The sequence below is a fragment of the Pungitius pungitius genome, chromosome 17, assembly GCF_949316345.1.
Source record: "Pungitius pungitius chromosome 17, fPunPun2.1, whole genome shotgun sequence".
Lineage (NCBI taxonomy): Eukaryota > Metazoa > Chordata > Actinopteri > Perciformes > Gasterosteidae > Pungitius > Pungitius pungitius.
Window position 1 is genome coordinate 15,534,695 of NC_084916.1, and position 18,190 is coordinate 15,552,884.

At 49.4% G+C, this 18,190-nt stretch overlaps 1 protein-coding gene across 4 annotated transcripts in view; it reads left to right on the forward strand.

Moving 5' to 3' along the window:
• trioa (trio Rho guanine nucleotide exchange factor a) overlaps positions 1 to 14,711 on the forward strand; it is a 53,032-nt gene extending 38,321 nt beyond the window's left edge. The window contains exons 26-63 of one of the 4 annotated variants that reach the window (XM_037474686.2): positions 27 to 142; positions 482 to 548; positions 673 to 782; positions 968 to 1,037; positions 1,288 to 1,377; positions 1,463 to 1,555; positions 1,659 to 1,770; positions 1,848 to 2,038; positions 2,184 to 2,285; positions 3,412 to 3,441; positions 3,881 to 4,026; positions 4,123 to 4,222; positions 4,337 to 4,580; positions 4,651 to 4,758; positions 4,852 to 5,045; positions 5,129 to 5,299; positions 7,642 to 7,737; positions 7,827 to 7,975; positions 8,061 to 8,127; positions 8,230 to 8,333; positions 8,442 to 8,511; positions 8,596 to 8,685; positions 8,773 to 8,865; positions 8,965 to 9,015; positions 9,110 to 9,187; positions 9,297 to 9,488; positions 9,684 to 9,864; positions 9,952 to 10,185; positions 10,282 to 10,784; positions 11,489 to 11,736; positions 11,821 to 11,962; positions 12,052 to 12,079; positions 12,186 to 12,348; positions 12,486 to 12,607; positions 12,708 to 12,786; positions 12,882 to 13,082; positions 13,176 to 13,314; positions 13,532 to 14,711. In XM_037474686.2, the coding sequence (XP_037330583.2) occupies positions 27 to 142; positions 482 to 548; positions 673 to 782; positions 968 to 1,037; positions 1,288 to 1,377; positions 1,463 to 1,555; positions 1,659 to 1,770; positions 1,848 to 2,038; positions 2,184 to 2,285; positions 3,412 to 3,441; positions 3,881 to 4,026; positions 4,123 to 4,222; positions 4,337 to 4,580; positions 4,651 to 4,758; positions 4,852 to 5,045; positions 5,129 to 5,299; positions 7,642 to 7,737; positions 7,827 to 7,975; positions 8,061 to 8,127; positions 8,230 to 8,333; positions 8,442 to 8,511; positions 8,596 to 8,685; positions 8,773 to 8,865; positions 8,965 to 9,015; positions 9,110 to 9,187; positions 9,297 to 9,488; positions 9,684 to 9,864; positions 9,952 to 10,185; positions 10,282 to 10,784; positions 11,489 to 11,736; positions 11,821 to 11,962; positions 12,052 to 12,079; positions 12,186 to 12,348; positions 12,486 to 12,607; positions 12,708 to 12,786; positions 12,882 to 13,082; positions 13,176 to 13,314; positions 13,532 to 14,077 (5,520 nt within the window). In that variant the 3' untranslated portion in view covers positions 14,078 to 14,711. Of the gene's footprint in view, positions 1 to 26; positions 143 to 481; positions 549 to 672; positions 783 to 967; positions 1,038 to 1,287; positions 1,378 to 1,462; positions 1,556 to 1,658; positions 1,771 to 1,847; positions 2,039 to 2,183; positions 2,286 to 3,411; positions 3,442 to 3,880; positions 4,027 to 4,122; positions 4,223 to 4,336; positions 4,581 to 4,650; positions 4,759 to 4,851; positions 5,046 to 5,128; positions 5,300 to 5,883; positions 6,573 to 7,641; positions 7,738 to 7,826; positions 7,976 to 8,060; positions 8,128 to 8,229; positions 8,334 to 8,441; positions 8,512 to 8,595; positions 8,686 to 8,772; positions 8,866 to 8,964; positions 9,016 to 9,109; positions 9,188 to 9,296; positions 9,489 to 9,683; positions 9,865 to 9,951; positions 10,186 to 10,281; positions 10,785 to 11,488; positions 11,737 to 11,820; positions 11,963 to 12,051; positions 12,080 to 12,185; positions 12,349 to 12,485; positions 12,608 to 12,707; positions 12,787 to 12,881; positions 13,083 to 13,175; positions 13,315 to 13,531 lie in introns of those variants that run through there. The other 3 variants (XM_037474687.2, XM_037474688.2, XM_037474689.2) reach the window with 3 other exon arrangements.
• Positions 14,712 to 18,190: the final 3,479 nt, after the last annotated feature.

The following is an 18,190-nucleotide window of genomic DNA, read 5'->3' on the forward strand; positions in this document are numbered from 1 at the left end:
CTCTTCCCTCCCTTTCCCTGCGCCAGAGTAAGGATCTCCAGTTGGACATCATCCCGCCCACGGCTCCCGGGTCAGAGGTCAAACTGCGGGACGCGGCTCACGAGCTGAACGAGGAGAAGCGCAAGTCGGCGCGCAGGAAGGAGTAAGCCACCGCTTCCTGGTTATGTCACAATTAGCGTCGCAATTAATCAGCTGGTCGCCCTGAGGTTGGTTTACGGCCAGAGGTTTTATGGAACTCAAACATCATTCATCAGTGTAGCCGGAGGAGGCAGAAAGAGGGCAATCGGCCTGGTGATCTGTCATTCTGCAGATGAGAGCAGTTTAACAATCGCTAATTGTGTGTCTCTCTCTCTCTCTGTGTGTGTGTGTGTGTGTGTGTGTGTGTGTGTGTGTGTGTGTGTGTGTGTGTGTGTGTGTGTGTGTGTGTGTGTGTGTGTGTGTGTGTGTGTGTGTGTGTGTGTGTGTGTGTGTGTGTGTGAAGGTTCATCATGGCAGAGCTGATTCAGACAGAAAAAACCTACGTGCGAGACCTGCGGGAGTGTATGGACGTGAGTTCACTTTCACAACCCACCTTTTTTTTGTGTTGCGTAACAACTTTTCAGGTTTTTAATATGTATCAGAAACACAAGTTAAGATGTAGTTTTGTTGCTGAATGTTCTTCTCCGTGTGCAGACCTACCTGTGGGAGATGACCAGTGGCGTCGAGGAGATTCCTCCAGGAATCATCAACAAGGAACACATCATCTTTGGGAACATGCAGGACCTCTTTGAATTCCACCATAAGTAAGAAACACGTTTGAGCACTTTTTTAACTAATAAGTATTTAATAGATCATGTAATGCTTTAGAGGGTTGTGGTGAATAGAGATTAAACGTTGTATTTCATTTTAAAATAACACTTTTTATTCATTTAAGCAGTCGTGTTTTTCCACTTTTTATACCAATTTAAATCTCTTTTTTTCTGCTCAGCATCTTTCTCAAAGAGTTGGAAAAATATGAGCAGCTACCAGAGGATGTGGGGCATTGCTTTGTCACATGGGTAGGTATCATTAGCAACCTGCTATTCATTTCGCATGTCGTTCTGAACCAGTACACATTTATACCCTGGAAGGCTTGAAGTGAACCTTGACCTTTCACTTCAGGTTGATTTGACTTTTCACTGGTGGTAACTTAAAGATTTTAAATCTTCTAAATCTTCCGGATTGCTACCTAAATGTTTTTTTTATAAAAACGATTGATTACTTCTTATTATCCTAATAATCGTTACGCCTTCCTCTTTTCTCGCCTAGGCTGACAAGTTCCAGATGTACGTGAACTACTGCAAGAACAAACCCGACTCCACCCAGCTCATCCTAGAGCATGCTGGGAACTACTTTGACGTGAGCATCGCCTGTGCTTGATGAAATTAGATGAAACGTGAGGTTAATGTAATGTAATTACACCGTCACGTTCTCCTCGTTGCAGGAAATTCAACAGAGGCACCGACTGGCCAACTCCATCTCCTCCTATCTGATCAAGCCCGTGCAGAGAATCACCAAGTACCAGCTCCTGTTGAAGGTAACCCACCAAACCCGCTCTCTCTCCGCCTCGGGGGCCACCTGCAGTAGGTGCTTGTTGTCATGGTTTTTGTGTGTGTGTGTGTGTGTGTGTGTGTGTGTAGGAGCTCCTCACATGCTGCGAAGAAGGCAAAGGAGAGATCAAAGACGGCCTGGAGGTGATGCTCAGTGTTCCCAAGAAAGCCAACGATGCGATGCACCTCTCTATGCTGGAAGGTGATTGACACACTGTGAGCCAGCCAGGCATCATGTTGCTGTTTGTTTGGTCGCTAATCTCCACCTTCCCCTCGCAGGTTTCGATGAAAACATCGAATCTCAGGGGGAGCTCATCCTGCAGGACTCCTTCCAGGTGTGGGATCCGAAGACCCTGATCCGCAAGGGTCGAGAACGCCACCTCTTCCTGTTCGAGATGTCCCTCGTGTTCAGCAAGGAGGTCAAGGATTCCAACGGCAGGAGCAAATACATCTACAAGAGCAAGCTGTTTGTGAGTGGATGAAACCCAGCGCTGGCTTTAGAGAAGCGGCTTCGTGTTCCTCTCATCGCACTCCGGAGTCGTCGCGGCCGGTCGCAATTTGCTGCTCAGATCCTACACGCCGATGTCTCCTCACCTCGTCCTTCTCTCTTCTCAGACGTCAGAGTTGGGGGTGACGGAGCACGTGGAGGGAGACCCCTGCAAGTTTGCTTTGTGGGTGGGACGTACCCCGACGTCCGACAACAAGATAGTGCTCAAGGTACATCCTTTCTTCCTCTCCTCCGTTCCTCCTGAAGCCTCCTTAAGGGTTCGACCGATACAGGTTTTCTAAAACTCATACTCATTAGAAATTTGTTTTTTGCATCTCAGAGGTGAATATTGGTATTATTAATGCTTTACCTTTATCTAACGGCTTTAGTTACTTTACGGATTACTTATTTTCATCCCTTTTCTGTCTAGTCCATTTGCAAATGTGCTGTTTTCAAATGTTTTGGCACACTGAAGGATGAACTTCTCATCCTACTTCTTAAGATGGATTAAGTATTTAAAAACCCTCCGGGGTTCCTTGAAAAAACACGGCTGTTTTTCTTTTTAGACACACAGATTTCTCACAGGACAGCGAGGCTATAAATCATTCCATGATCTAATAAAATAGGAAGTATTGCTTAAGATTAAACTACAGAACAGTGTATAAAGTAAATCATAAAAAAGCACTTATATGCACAGGAACATTAATCCAAAAACATCATTGACAGATTTATCTTAAGCCAATTTTCCTTATGAAACCTCTATATATATATATATATATACTAAAGTAAGGTTTTGAATGTAGTGTAGTACTTTTACAGTGTGGTATTAGTACTTTTCCTGGAGTATTGGATCCAAATACTTCTGTCGTAAATCAATCGAAGGTCCATCTCAGTGTGTTGGCTGTAACCGTCCAACACCTGGATGTTTTCTCTGGATGTTTCGTATCTTCTAATTCTCTCTGTGGTGCTGACCTGCTTCCACCTACGCCGCGGACACGCCCCCCCCCCCCTCCCATTATGGCTGTGGGCCGCTTTGTCACAGTGGCGTGTAGCCAGCTTTCTGCACCTGGAAAATACGCTTTTTAGTCACTTCAGTGCTGTTGTAGAAGCTGCAGTCATATGATGTTTGCCTTGTAAATGAATTGCGTCTCATTACTAACGTGCTCATGGGCGCACACACACACACACACACACACACACCATGCTTTACAATATGCAACACATCTAATTGGCCGACAGTTTGATGTTGTGCGTTTCTATCGTGTCAAAGCTTTTTGTCAACATTGAAATAAATGTCATGTTGATCTTCATAAACCAATCCAGTGAAAATCTCTATTTTATATTTTAAATTCACAGCTAAGTCAGGGATCCAAACACGGAGCGATGGTGAGTACAAACTATCCCACAACAACAACTCTGAGCCCCTTCTCACAAGTCTGAAACGCAAAGTCTTAGCACCTCTTATCCTCTTTCAACAAAAGAATGCTTCAACCCCAAATTATCTTTTGAATACTTACTCAAAGAGAAAAATCTCAAGCAAAAGTGGTTCAACAACCAGGCTTTCCTTACTATTACTGTACTTTTTTATTTAGCTTCCTTCACTTTAGTGCCATGCAAGAAGAATCCTCCGAGAACACACTAGATGGGGGGAAAAGGGTTTATTTGACTACAGATGACAAATAGGTTGAGAGAAAAATAAGACCTGATAAGAGATGACATGAGGAGGTTTCAGACTTGTTTGAAACACACAGAGTAAAACAAGAATTCCAGAGAGAGCTAATTTCCTGGCATCTCTAACCCTTTGTACTCGTTCCATTGCTCCCAGTCGTCGAGCATCGAGAACAAGCAGGACTGGATCAAGCACATCAGGGAGGTGATCCAGGAGCGCACCATTCACCTGAGAGGAGCGCTAAAGGAGCCCATTCACATTCCCAAAACAACTACAGCCAAGCCGCACAGGGGAAGGGGAAGGTAAAAGCACGCCACGCCGACCCCATACCGTGTTCTGAGGGAGGAGAATTCGTTTTAAAAAAATGCTCACGGCTTTCACTGAATTGTCTCTGCCAGGGACGGAGAGGACCTGGACAGTCAGGGTGAAGGCAGCAGCCAGCCAGACACCATCTCTCTGGCCTCCCGCACCTCCCAGAACACGCTGGACAGCGACAAAGTGAGCCAACACACACACACACACACACACACACACACACACGTACTGGACGTCAGTCAGAAGAACCGCCCCCCGAACCGAGCGGCTGTGCTTGTGCCCCCCCCCCCCCCGCAGCTGTCCGGTGGCTGCGAGCTGACCGTGGTGATCCACGACTTCATGGCGAGCAACAGCAACGAGCTGACGATGCGGCGCGGCCAGACGGTGGAGGTTCTGGAGCGCTGCCACGACAAGCCGGACTGGTGCCTGGTCAGGACCACGGACCGCTCCCCCGCCATGGAGGGCCTGGTGCCCTGCGCCATGCTCTGCATCGCCCACTCCCGCTCCTCCATGGAGATGGAGGGCATCTACAACCACAAAGGTGGGGCAGGCGGAGGATGTGGAGGAGCGTGTCTCGGCGGCGTGCGTTTCTAACTCTTTTTTTTCCGCAGACACCCTGTCGGTGTGCAGCAACGACTCCATCATGCCGGGGTCGTCCGCTACGCTGCAGCCCGGCCATGGCATCGGCTCGCACACCTCACCGGGGCCCAAGCGACCAGGTATGTTCACCACGACCTGCCTCCGACTGGCGCGAGTTCAAAGTGAGAAAAAAAAAAAAAAAACCTCTGAACTCGCCGGGTTCTGTTTCCAAGGCAACACGCTGCGTAAATGGCTCACCAGCCCGGTGCGTCGCCTGAGCAGCGGCAAGGCCGACGGCCACGTGAAGAAGCTCGCCCACAAGCACAAGAAGAGCCGCGACGTGCGCAAGAGCGGCGAGATGACCATGGGCTCCCAGAAGGACTCGGACGACAGCGCCGCCACGCCGCAGGACGAGACGGTGGAGGAGGTGGGTGGACGCGCCGGCTCCGCCGCTCGCTCTTCCCCGCCGCGATTTAACCCCCCCCCCCCCCCTGCTTTTTTCGCCCGCAGAGGGTCCGCAACGAGGGCCTGTCGAGCGGCACGCTGTCAAAGTCCAGCTCCTCGGGCATGCAGAGCTGCGGCGAGGAGGAGGGCGAGGAGGGCGCCGACTCGGTGCCTCTGCCCCCGCCCATGGCCATCCAGCAGCACAGCCTGCTGCAGCCGGACTCACAGGATGACAAGGTGAGGAGGGGAGGGGGGGACAGGAAAGAAAAGGGACTGAGGGGGGAGACGATGAGCGGGAGGAGGGATTGTGACCCGTTTTTAAACGTGACGCCTTCTTGTCACACAATCTTTTGTTCCTTTTTGGGATTTGGCCCGTGAGATGCTGCGAGTTCTGTCCCATCAACGTAAGAAGCCCTACTTATACTTAGTCCCTACTTTTTTTGGTTTTATCGTACTCAATCAGAAACATTTGTGCTCTGATGAATAAATACTCAACAGGGGAGACGGCTGGGTACAAATGAAGGGAAAGGAATCCATTTTTACAGATACCCTTTTTATTGCAGTTATGGTTTTTCATATTTTTGCTCATCTCCCTCGTTTCCCCCAAACGGGCTCAGTTTTTAAGTGACTCCTTAGAGTTTGTTATGCATAACATTTGATCTTTGCATGTTGCATCATATTCTCTTCTAAAGCAGAAATTAATGAAAAGTTTCAGGCACTCCAAGTCTCCTCGACTAAAGCGAAGGCTCCTCTGACACTAATTTCTGTTTCTCTTTTGTTTTGTTTCCTGGTTGTATCGTTTGCTGTTTGCCACACTGTAGCATTACCTTGATTTATGTCCTGTCTTTGCTTTGTCTCAGTTTCCATACCTCTCCATCTGAAATGCCCTGCTATTCCCCCCGTCTCTTCCCTCGGTCAAATCTTTAATTCTCTTCTTTTTTTTTCCCCCCCCCCACTCTTCAGCATTTAATGCTACTAAAGCTTTATTCTTTGATTGCTACAACGGTTTCTGCATTGAATGGAAATGAAGCTAGCAGCTTTGAGCCTTTCTTCTTTTTAAAATATGCCTTTCTCTATCCCCTTAAACGTTGCTCTTCTTAACTTTTGTATTTTTTCTGAACCCCTTAAAAAACATTCTTGAATTTCTTTAGTGTAGATTTCTTTCCTTCCATCGTTCTCTTAGTTTCATTGATTTAGACTTTTCCGCCCTGTTTCTACAACACACCACTGTAGATGAGCGTGGCCGTTTCGGGGGAAAATGTAAATAAAGAGAAGATGCGTGTAGCTCTTGTATAATGTACATGAATGACAACGTCGCGTTTCAGCACAGATCAGAGGGCTCCAAGGCCTCATCTGTGAAAGGACATTTCTAGTTTTATAATGGAGTCTGTTACGGTAACGCGGGGCCGCAGCTTCTCCTGCATTGTTTATGTCACTCGTCTGGCGGCTTAAAAGAACGTTTAGAGGTGAGAACTCAAAAGCCCCCCCCTCCCTCCCTCCCTCACTCCCCTCCCCCCCCCCCCCTTCACTTGTTCCCATCATCCTCCAACTCCTCACTTATCCCCCTCCCTCACCTGCCCCGCCCGCTCGTCCTCATCTCCCTTTTACCCCTCTGTGCGTTGACCTCATTACCCATGCGAGTAATTGGCGTCTCTAAACGCTGGCGAGGCCAGAAGGGCACGCGAGCCTCACCCAGAAAACCTAATTGGGGAAAGTCTTGAAGCACAGCACAGCAAGGGTGAGAGTCTCCTTAACTATATATATATAAATATATATACATATACATGCATACGTATGCCTCTTTCTTTCCCGCCCTGTCGGCATCCTTTCTTTTGTTTCAACAAGCTGTCCCATCATCACACGGAAGCCTCTTCTCCCCCCGACCTTCTCCCATCACCGTTTTCTGATATTTGACTTTATTTTCCCATATCTTTATTTCCTTTTACTATGATTTCAGACTCATGTTTTTACCTTCTTCTTTTTTTTTTTTTTTCATTATACTTTCACTTTGTTTGAAACTTCAGATACAATTCACTCGTGGAAACATCTTTTCAGATCTCTCGTCAGGCGACAGCATTGAACATTTAACAAACATTTTCCATGTTTCAAATAACAAAAAGAAAACAAAATTGATCTTCAGGGAGGAACGAATTGGAAAATATAGCGAGGCGTAACGTGAGGTGGACAAAGCTTAGGACCAGATCGGAGTTTTGAGAAGGAATCCTACTCATTGGGCCTTTAACCAGAACTTTAGAATTACCATCATACGATAAATGATAGCAAGCTACTTTTGGACTCTTCAGACTTACAAGTAGATGAAGAAGCTCCCCCCGCGGGTTCAGTAAGTTTTCCCATAAAGCACATCATGCATTTAATGTCTGTTTTGGAGATTTTTATATATATTATTAAATGACAAGTAAAACCTTTTAGGAGTAATAGATCAATCTGAGAGGCTTTAAACGCTGCTATATCCTCTGCAGGAAGAGCAAAAGAGCTGATCTAGTTTTTTTTAGTCGTCGAGCTCTAATCTCCTTTTTTCTTATCCTCCCTACTCTCATCCCTCTATCCTCTTCACCCAGACCTCCTCCCGCCTGTCGGTCCGTCCGTCCAGTTCGGAGACGCCCAGTGCTGCCGAGCTGGTGAGCGCCATCGAGGAGCTGGTGAAAAGCAAGATGGTAGGACAGTAAGAGTTCAGCGCCATCCGCGTCCCGAGCGGGTGCCACGCGCTCGCCCGCTTTGGTTCACCTTCTGCTATGCTCTCCAGGCTCTGGAGGACAGACCCAGCTCTCTGTCAGTCGAACCAGGAGACAGCAGCTCTCCCTCCTTCAACCCCTCGGACAACTCCCTCCTCTCCTCCTCCTCGCCCATCGAGGAGGTGGATGAGCGCCGGACCGGCGCCCTGAAGAAGCGGCAGTACGTTCACAGACACTCGGATGTGTTGCGTCTTTACAAACATCTTAAGAGGAAACCTTCCTTCTTCTTTTTTTTTTTTCTGCAGTTACGTTCTGCTGGAGTTGGTGGAGACGGAGAGAGATTATGTCAGAGACCTCAGCCTGGTGGTGGAGGTGAGCTCAGTACGAGTGTTTTTCGGGGATTCCTCTGTTTTTCTTACGAGTTGCACAGCCTGGTATCTTAATAAATGCGCTTCCTCACGTCTCCATCACCAGGGCTACATGAGCCGGATGAAGGAGGAGGGCGTCCCTGATGATATGAAGGGAAAAGACAAAATCGTGTTTGGCAACATCCACCAGATCTACGACTGGCACAAAGAGTGTGTGACACACACACACACACACACACACACACACACACACACACACTGATCCGGTCAGCTAGCACAGAAGCTAAAGTTCCTCTCTCCGCTCTCCGTGTTGTTCAGTTTCTATCTCGGGGAGTTGGAGAAATGCTTGGAGGACCCGGACCGACTCGGACCGCTCTTCCTCAAGCAGGTTCGTCCTCGGCGCTCTGCTCCACCTGCGCGCGTTTTTCGTCCACGTCGCCATGTGGTAACGGCGTGTGCTTTTCGTACCCAGGAACGGAGGCTCAACATGTATGTCGTGTACTGTCAAAACAAGCCCAAGTCGGAGCACATCGTCTCAGAGTACATGGACACCTACTTTGAGGTATGCGCCCCCCGTTCTGAAGATTTTGTCATGGGCCATTGCAACGCAATGCAATCAGCCTCTGACCTCTGACCCTCGGCCGCGTAGGACTTAAAGCAGCGGCTGGGACACAGGCTGCCGATCACAGACCTGCTCATCAAGCCCGTCAAGAGGATCATGAAGTACCAGCTGCTGCTGAAGGTTGGTCCGATACACGGAGGCAGAGGAGCTTTTCAACTTAAAAAGTTGAACCGTCGCAGATCTTTTTTTTTTTTTTTTTAACTTTGTTTTCTGTTTAAGGATTTCCTGAAACACTCTAAAAAGGCGGGGCTGGAGTCTGTGGAGTTGGAGGTAAGATAACAAGGTAGTGCTTCGTATGCAATTCAAGTCCAGCCAAGCGTGTTCTGTTGCATCAACCTTTTGGGCCCCTTTGTGACTCTCACAGAAAGCGGTGGAGGTCATGTGCATCGTGCCGAAGAAGTGCAACGATATAATGAATGTCGGCAGGCTTCAGGGATTTGATGTAAGAAATCACATTGAATGACTGACGTGAAAAGCAATGCTACTTTATTCACAGCACGTCTCATCTCTCCTCTCCCCCAAAACTCTTCTATTTTAATCTCCCTCTACAGGGAAAGATTGTGGCTCAGGGCCGCCTTTTGCTGCAGGACACGTTCATGGTGTCCGACCCCGAGGGCAGTTTGCTCGGCCGCATGGCGGAGAGGAGGGTCTTCCTCTTTGAGCAGGTGGTCATCTTTAGCGAGCTCCTCGATAAGAAGAAAGGTTTCTCCTCGCCGGGCTTCCTCTACAAGAACAGCATAAAGGTCAGAGCGTTGCCCACGCTGCATTAAATCAGTAAAGGGCCTGGAGCTCCCTCTAGTGGAGTAACTTGGCCATATGCAGAATAAGTGTTTACTACTAATACGTGCATTGAGGAAACGCCAAATACTACAAATATTCTAAAGTTAAAGTTTATCCTTATTTCCCTAACTTGGATATATTTATGTATTCATATCTAGGTGAGCTGTTTGGATATCGAGGAGAATGTGGAAAGCGAACCCTGTAAGTTCGTCCTCACGTCTCGGTCGACCAGCGGCACCGTGGAGTCCTTCGTGCTTCACTCCGCCCACGCGGGGGTGCGCGAGGTCTGGACCCTTCAGATCAGCCAGATCCTCGAGAGCCAACGCAACTTCCTCAATGGTGGGCTGACACACACACACACACAAACACACACACACGCCCCCTTGAATTCTCTGTAACTCACCCCAGCTCTGACCTCCCCAACAGAGTATCAGAGGAACCACGTGGGGGCGAGCGGAGGAGTTCCGGCCGGCGGCGGCGGCGTGTCCGGTGTGGCCCCCGGGGCCGGGGTCGGGGTCGGTGGCTCCCCGGCTGGCGCCGTCCCTTTAATGACCCCCGGTGGCTCTCGTCGGCCATCCAGGATCCCCCAGCCCTCCCGCCTGCCCCAGCCTCTGCGCCTTCACCCCGGTGCCGACCCCGACGGCCCAAACAAGATGTCAGGTACGACACGTCTTGGTTTGTGCATTTTTCGTTTTTTCGTGCCGGCACAATAAAAAGATTTGACTGAGGTGTGAGTTTTGCTCACTTACGATCCAGGTCCGTCCCCTTGTCCTGCCCCCCCTACCTTGCTTCCTCCGGGGGGCAGCCCACAGGGCAAGCGCCCCGGGCAGACCCCAGAGGACCCGGCTCAGGCCTCTGCCGGTGGTGTAGCCCCGGTCCCCCGCGCCACTGTCGGGCCTTTGCCCTCTACGCCCACTTCCAAACCACGGCCGGGAGCCGTGTCCCCAATGGCCTCCCCCCTGGCCACGCCGGCCTTCGGCAAGGACGGCCTGCCCCCTCCCCCTCCCAGCCCGGGTCCGAAGTCCGCATCTGGATTCTGGAGCTCCATGCCGGGCTCTCCAGCCAGCCGGCCTGGCTCGTTCACCTTCCCGGGGGAGGCGGGAGAGTCTCCGGGGCGTCAGAACTCTAACCCGATCCAGACGGGCTCCGGGTCTGGGGGCCAGAGCCACAGACAGTCCGCACACAGCAAGGAGGCCGACCGCATGAGCACGTGCTCCTCGGCCAGTGAGCAGTCCATCCAGTCCACCCAGAGCAATGGGGTAAGACTACTTCCTGCTGCCCGCTGCGGCGCCGACTAACACCCGGGCAGGGGGGAGGCCCGTCTCCTGGCGCGGCCAGTGCTACTAATCTGTCTCTTCGACATCGTCCTCTCCAGCTTTCTCTGAAGGAAGCCAAAGCTTCCGCCGTCCACGCGTTTCCTCTGACGGATCAATCTGGCTCTTCTAAGCCGCCTCTAGATTTTCTCAACTCTTAACAAAGCTCAAAACTAACACCTGACTTCCTCTCGGCCGCCCCTTCTACCTCCCCGCTGTCTTCGTGGTGTCTTGCTGAATCTGAACTGTTTTTACCCCGCAACTAACCTCCGGCGTTTGTGGGACGGCCCACAAACGTCCTCGACAGAGATCCTCTCATCGGGCCTGACGCCGCTCCTCCCCTCTTTGATGGAGATCTTCATCCCATTTCTGCCTTTCTTCCCTCAAATCTTTGTTTGTTTTTTTTTCCCGAAGAGGACAGTAACACACTGCTTTCTCTCTCCGAAGACTTTGAGTGGAAAGTAATCACGACTCTCTTTCCAGTGTTTGTCTGTTTCCTCAACACCTTCGGTTCCACCTACAACATAAAGTCCAACTCCTGGCCACGTTTTTTTTCCCCATCTCACTACGAGGAACGTGATTTTGCGCTGACCGTTGTCCCCCGTGTTGGTGTGTGTGTGTGTGTGTGTGTCTTCCCCCCCCCCCCCCAGAGTGAAAGTAGCAGCAGCAGTAGCGTATCCACCATGTTGGTGACCCAGGACTACATGGCCGTGAAGGAGGATGAGATCAGCGTCAGTCAGGGCGAGGTGGTCCAGATCTTGGCCAGCAACCAGCAGAACATGTTCCTGGTGTTCAGGGCGGCCACGGAGCAGGGCCCCGCCGCCGAGGGCTGGATCCCCGGCTTCGTGCTGGGACACACCTCGGCCATCGCCGCCGACTGCCCCGAGGGACCCATGAGGTGGGAGCTCTGGGAGAAATTTGGGCCTCTTTGGAAGTTTTGAGTAAATTGGATAACGTGTCTCTCTCTCTTTGATTTGCCCAGCAGGAAGCCGTCGTCCTGGCACACGTCCCTGCGCATCCGCAAAAAGTCCGAGAAGAAGGAGAAGGAGGCGAAGAAAGACGGCAAGCTGGAAAACGGCTACAGGAAGTCCAGAGAAGGCCTGGCCAATAAGGTTTCTGTAAAGGTCAGTTCACCCGAGGAGACCAGCCGAGTGGAGCTTCTGCTCTGCGGGGACCTTCTCACGCTGACGCCTCTTTGTTCTGTCTTTTTCAGCTTCTAAATCCAAACTACATCTATGATTGTAAGTGTTAAATCTACAAGACCAATGAGCACATTTTAATTTGACTATTTTTTTAGATTTTTGAATATATCATTTCAGCATTTGATCGATTCTTTTGCTCCTCCAGTTCCCCCAGAGTTCCTCGTCCCTCTGAGTGATGTCACGTGTGACGACGGGGACGGCGTCACGCTCCGCTGCAAAGTCTGCGGTCGGCCCCGGGCCGCCGTCACCTGGAAGGGCCCCGACCAGAGCCACCTCACCAGCAACGGACACTTCAGCATCGCCTACAGGTGAGAAAGGCCGGCCCCTCGCCACCTTTTCCTCATCCGGGACATTCTGCAGGAGGGTCGTCCCTCCGCTCCCTCACTTCCTGTCGGTGCCAGGCGTGGTTTTTTTTTTTTTAACGGCGATTTGAACCCGCTTTCAGTGACACCGGCGAAGCGACGCTGCGGATAAGCGGCGCGGCTTCGGAGGACGACGGCGTCTACACCTGCGTCGCCACCAACGAGCTGGGCAGCGTGACGTCATCGGCGAGCCTCAGGGTGCTGGGTAAGTAACGGCGGAGCGGCGCGGGCACGTTCCCTCCCCCCCCCCCGCGGGGTGCGGGCGTGGACTGACTGTCCCCGTTGTGTGTGTCTCTCTCTCTCAGCCGTGTCCACCTGTGGGATCAGAGTGAGCTGGAAGGACGACTTTGAGTCTCACTACACGGAGGTGGTTGAACTGGGCAGGTAATCTCGCACTCAACCCTCACGTTTCACCACGCTGTTAAACGTCCAGGTCTGACCTCTGACCTCTGATCGTCCGTCCTCCCTCGTCTCGCCAGGGGCCGTTTCTCTGTGGTCAAGCGCTGTGACCAGCAGGGCACCAAGCGCCTGGTGGCGGTCAAACAGGTGAACAAGAAGCTGATGCGGCGGGACCGGGTCACTCAGGAGCTCAACCTGCTGCAGAGGCTCCAACACCCGCACATAGTGAGCCTGATTGACACGTACGAAACCCCCAGCAGCTACGCCCTGGTCCTGGAGATGTGAGTACGGGGACGGAGCCGACCAGCTGGAGGGGGGGGGGGGGGGGGGGGGGACACTGCATGAGGCTTGACGGTTGGCTTTGGGTGTTTCAGGGCCGACCAAGGTCGCCTGCTGGACTACATCGTCAGCTGGGGGAACCTGACGGAGGGGAAGGTGGCCTGCTACCTGAAGGACGTTTTAGAAGCTTTACATTATCTGCATAACTGCAGGATAGTGCATTTGGACGTGAAAGTAAGTACGGCACACGTAGAGCTGCTTCCACGCGGGACAGAGCGAAGATGAAGCTTTAGACATAGATATTTTTGATAAATGCACACACCTCGGTGGGTTTCAGTGTTTTCAGGATCTGGATCTTAAGTTTCTCAACAGTTTCAAGCTCGCAAAGTGTATTTCCGGCTGTTGGATCTCCGTCTTGGTTCAATGGTGTCACCGTGCTCTCCTCCCGCAGCCTGAGAACCTGCTGGTCGCCAACGACGCCAGCGGCCAGCCGACGGTCAAACTCGCCGACTTCGGCGACGCCGTCCAGCTCGGCAGCCTCCACTACGTTCACCCTCTGCTCGGCAGCCCCGAGTTCGCCTCGCCCGAGTTGGTCCTCGGGGAGCCCGTCCAGCTGACCTCCGACCTGTGGAGCCTGGGCGTGGTGACCTACGTGCTGCTGAGCGGCGCCTCGCCCTTCCTCGACGAGAGCGCCGAGGAGACCTGCCTGAACATCTGCCGGCTGGACTTCAGCTTCCCCCGGGACTACTTCCAGGGCGTCGGCCAAGCGGCGCGGGACTTCATCTGCCTGCTCCTGAGGACCGACCCGGGCAGGAGGCCTCCGGCGGGCCTCTGCCTCCAGGAGGCGTGGCTGCAGGCCGGCCCGGGCGGGGCCGAGGGCTGCCTGGACACCTCCCGCCTCGTCTCCTTCATCGACCGGAGGAAGCACCAGACGGACGCCCGGGCCATCGGAGGCGTGCGCAGCTTCATCCAGGGTCGCCTCCAGCCCCGCGTCTAGAGGACGGAGGAGAAATGACGAATGCTGATCTCAACCTCGTTCACAGAATGTTGATTCACTTAAAGTCCTGTAGTCCTTTCACCAATTAAACTGAGACCCCACCAAGTCTTAAGCAGCCAATCAGAGCCCCGATCACGTAAATTAATGGATGCCCTTGTCTACTGCTGCTTGCTGGTTTCGACTCAAAAATTCATTTTGTAGTTAAGAAAAGAAAAAGACAAAAAAAAAAAACATTATGAAGTAATTTATTTTGCTCTGCAAGAGTCAAAGCTGATGAGAAGAGCCGATTGATCGAGCCGCAGAACTATTGGGAGGAAGTGACGGCGCTGGGAGCAAACTCCCCCCCCCTCCCCCCCAGCTTGTGTTGTGGGGGCGGCGGGACACAGACATCATGTGTTTTAGTTCTTTTTAGACTAAAACTGTGACTCAAAGACTTTTGAGAAGCAGCCCCTTTTTCTTACAGAAATAATGTGCACAAAGGAAAAGTCATTATAGGAAAAGAAAGCCGGAGGCGCGATCACAGCCCTCCGATGGCCGCGCTTATATAATGTACCTAATATCTAAAGATACCGCGGTGACCACGTCGCCAGTAAAAAAAAAAAAATACAAAATGTTTAAAAAAAAAAATGCTGCACTGTCCAATCTGAGAAGAAACAAACGTTTGCTTCTCCGAGAACAAACTTGTGCTGCGCGGATAAGAGATGTTTAAGCCTTACCTTGTACATAGACCTCGGCCTTCTTCCCCCCTCGCATTCACGGCGGCGTCCCGTCTCCCGGACGCGAGACACAACGCGAGACACAACGCGAGTCGGCGCCTCAGCGGCAGTGAATGTGGAGGTCGGACGAGGACAGATTTACTGTAAATGCACTCGTTGTATGTTTTGTTTGATTTATCATGTGCAATGTTGCGGCTTTAACATTATATGCAACTATTTATGAAGACATCTGTTGTATCTGTAATAAACCTTAGAGAAAAGCATGTACTTGGTACTGCGAGCACTGCTGGTAGTTTGTTTTTTTTTTTTTTTTTTTTTTTGACCTCTCGAGTGTTAAGGACTTCCAGGCCGCGTTAGAGGATCTACAATCACGAAGGCTCAATCAGAAACTATTTAACACGTTTTGGACTGTTTGTCTCTGTAGTATTGGTACACCAAAGTTGCTCTAGCTTTATAGTACTTAATAAAACCGTGTTTTATTGTGATGACGTTTTACTTTAGGTAATCTGTGACCATTTGGAACTGACTGTTTACTCGATTTTCAAACGCTGTCGGGGGGGGTGGGGGGGGGGGATACGATCGGTTCGTTTAGTCTGGTGCCTTCTTAAAAAGGTCGCGGATTAAAGAGATTTCCAGTTAACAGAGAAAAGAGCATTGCTGTTTGAAGAGTTGAATCTGAGGTTTTTGTACATCATTTGCTAAATAGTGTTCTAACTTTATGTACTTTGTTGCCAAAATACTTCCTTTACAAATCCTGTTCCTTATTATTTTATTTTTTTTAAAGAAAAAGTAAACTTACCCTTAAAACGGCGACTTAAACAATGTTTGTTTGATTAATTTTTTCCCCTTTGTAAAAACAAGGCGTTGGTAAAACCACAGAGCGAGAGACAAACAGCAGAGAGCCGCCCGTTATTTATTTTAAAGGCCGTTAACACGCAGACCGGACTGGACACCTCGGTTTCATTGTTGTCCCGTCTTTTTTTTTTTTTTTGTCACGTTTGTGTCCAGTTTCTGAAATGACATGTTTACTATGTGTTTTTTTTTTTGTTTTTTTTATCTTTGCATGTATATTTCCTTGTACAGATCATATACGTTTTCTCTTGTAAATATTCTCATTTTACCATCAGTTATTTGAAAATTAAACATAATGAACACATGTACCCTGTTTGACATTTTATTTAAGTATGGCATGTTTTTATTAGGGCCGGGACGTTAGCGCGTTAATTACGATTAATTAATTGCAATGTGAATTAAGATTAATTAATTACACAAAAAATAACACATTAAACTTTTTACGCATTTTTACACTTATTTTTTGCACCGCGGAACGTTTCTCACTGGATGAGTTTCGGAGGACCGATTATACTGGAGCACCAACTAGCGTTCATGACTTCAGACAACAACAAACCACAGTGAACATGAACGAAGAAGCTGACGAGACCGTGTCGGTTGGTCCCGTGAATGGGAAATCTTATTATAATAAACACACGGATGGAAGCGTCGATAAGAGTGTGGTTGTGTGCAAGCTGTGCAACAAGGAATTCACATCGAGCCTCAAGTATCACCTCAACGCACAACAATTAGCAGCTAGCGTGGACGTTACAAGGACCCACACCCAACCCACACTGCACCAGATGACTGGTTTAAGGACCAGTCTGCTGGAATTGGTTGAACAAAAATAAAAATCCATGTGAATTTTTTTTTGATTAATTTTGATTAATTAATTACAAAGCCTCTAATTAGATTAATATTTTTAATCGAGTCCCGGCCCTAATAATATATATTATATGTAACAGAGAATTGGAGGGTGGATGCACTAAAAAGGGTAAACAAATCTACACCCTGTGCCAGACTGTCAGTTAAAGGTTGTCCACAGGATGCCCTGAAGTAGACAAACATGTGATTGTCTTGAAAAATGCCCTCAGAGGCTGTAAACTAAATGAGACACATCTGCTCATCTTTACTGACTCATCCGGCCTTATCTCCCGTCAAAAAGGTGGAACCCTATAGGCTACGTAGCATGGCTAATAAGTGCTAAAAGCTAAAGCAATTAACATCAAATTTATTCAATTCATCATCCAAAAGATTCTTCATCATTCTTGACAATGCCATCATAACCCAAGTGAACGCGCCTTGTGTTTCTGCATAACCCCCAGGGTTCACTTCTCTGAAACAACCAGTGGGGACAATGCCCCCACAACTACCTCCGCGGGAGTGCGCTCAAGACTTGGCAGGAGCGGGATTTGAACCCACTGGCGGCGCTTACAGAGGCTTTCGGCTCCTTCTTGCACCCCTACACTACCAGTCCTGGTCACATTTTGGCAACTTTGATTCTCCTATTTAACCTTGAGCATGTGAGTTAAACCTCAAAACTCTTTTTAAATGCTATTTCCACATCTGGGCTTGAACCCACAACCTTCAAGTGCAGTGCAGGGGCTTATGTCAGCAGCTCCTCCGCTGTGCTACTTCACCACACACTAACCAACCCTTTGTTTGTTGTATTTAACCTTGAGATTGCTACTCAAACCTGAAGTAAAGCCAAAGGCTCAAACCCAAGACTGGGCTTGAACCCACAACCTACAGGGTAAGGACAGTAGCTCCTCTGCTCTTGTGCTGCACTACCTCACCATGCACAAATTAAATTTTTGTTTCTCATATTTAACCTTGAGACTGCTACTCAAACCACAAAACTCTTTCAAAGCAGAAGTGATGTCTGCATGAAGGGGCATGAACCCACAACCTCAGACAGCAGGTTGGAGCCTGCAGCCCTTCAGTTGTTCCCCTGTGCTATTCAAGCACATGCCTCATTGTGTCCGTTTCTCATATTAGACCTTGGGATTGTTTACTCAACCTCAAAACTCTTTCAAAGTTTACAGTTTGAAGCCCTGGCTGCAACCAAACCCTCCTTCTGAGAGAGCAGGTTTGAACTGAGGATCCTCCACACTTCAGCCTTCCTGCTATCTCCCTGCACTGTGCCACCACACACCTGTTGATGCTTTTGAATCCAACCTCAATTCTCATAGATTCTCAGGCTGGAATCCACAACACAACACACTTGTCTGCTGGAATTGGTTGAAAAAAATTACTTCTCACTGTTCTCAGGTCAAATATTTATGCAATTAAAATGCGAATTAATTACAAAGCCTCTAATTAATTAGATTAATATTTTTAATCGAGTCCCGGCCCTAGTTTTTATTTTATTGTTTAAACAGCCACATCTTATGCAGATTAGATTCAGACTAATCAGCTGCTCAATGAAACACCGTATTGTATTAATTGTATATTAAATTATATTAAGTAAAGTTAAAAACAGTTCTTTTGCAGCATAGTATGTTGAATCAAATACAAGTTATGCACGCTGAAAAAATATTAAAATGTCATAGAATAGTGGAACAGT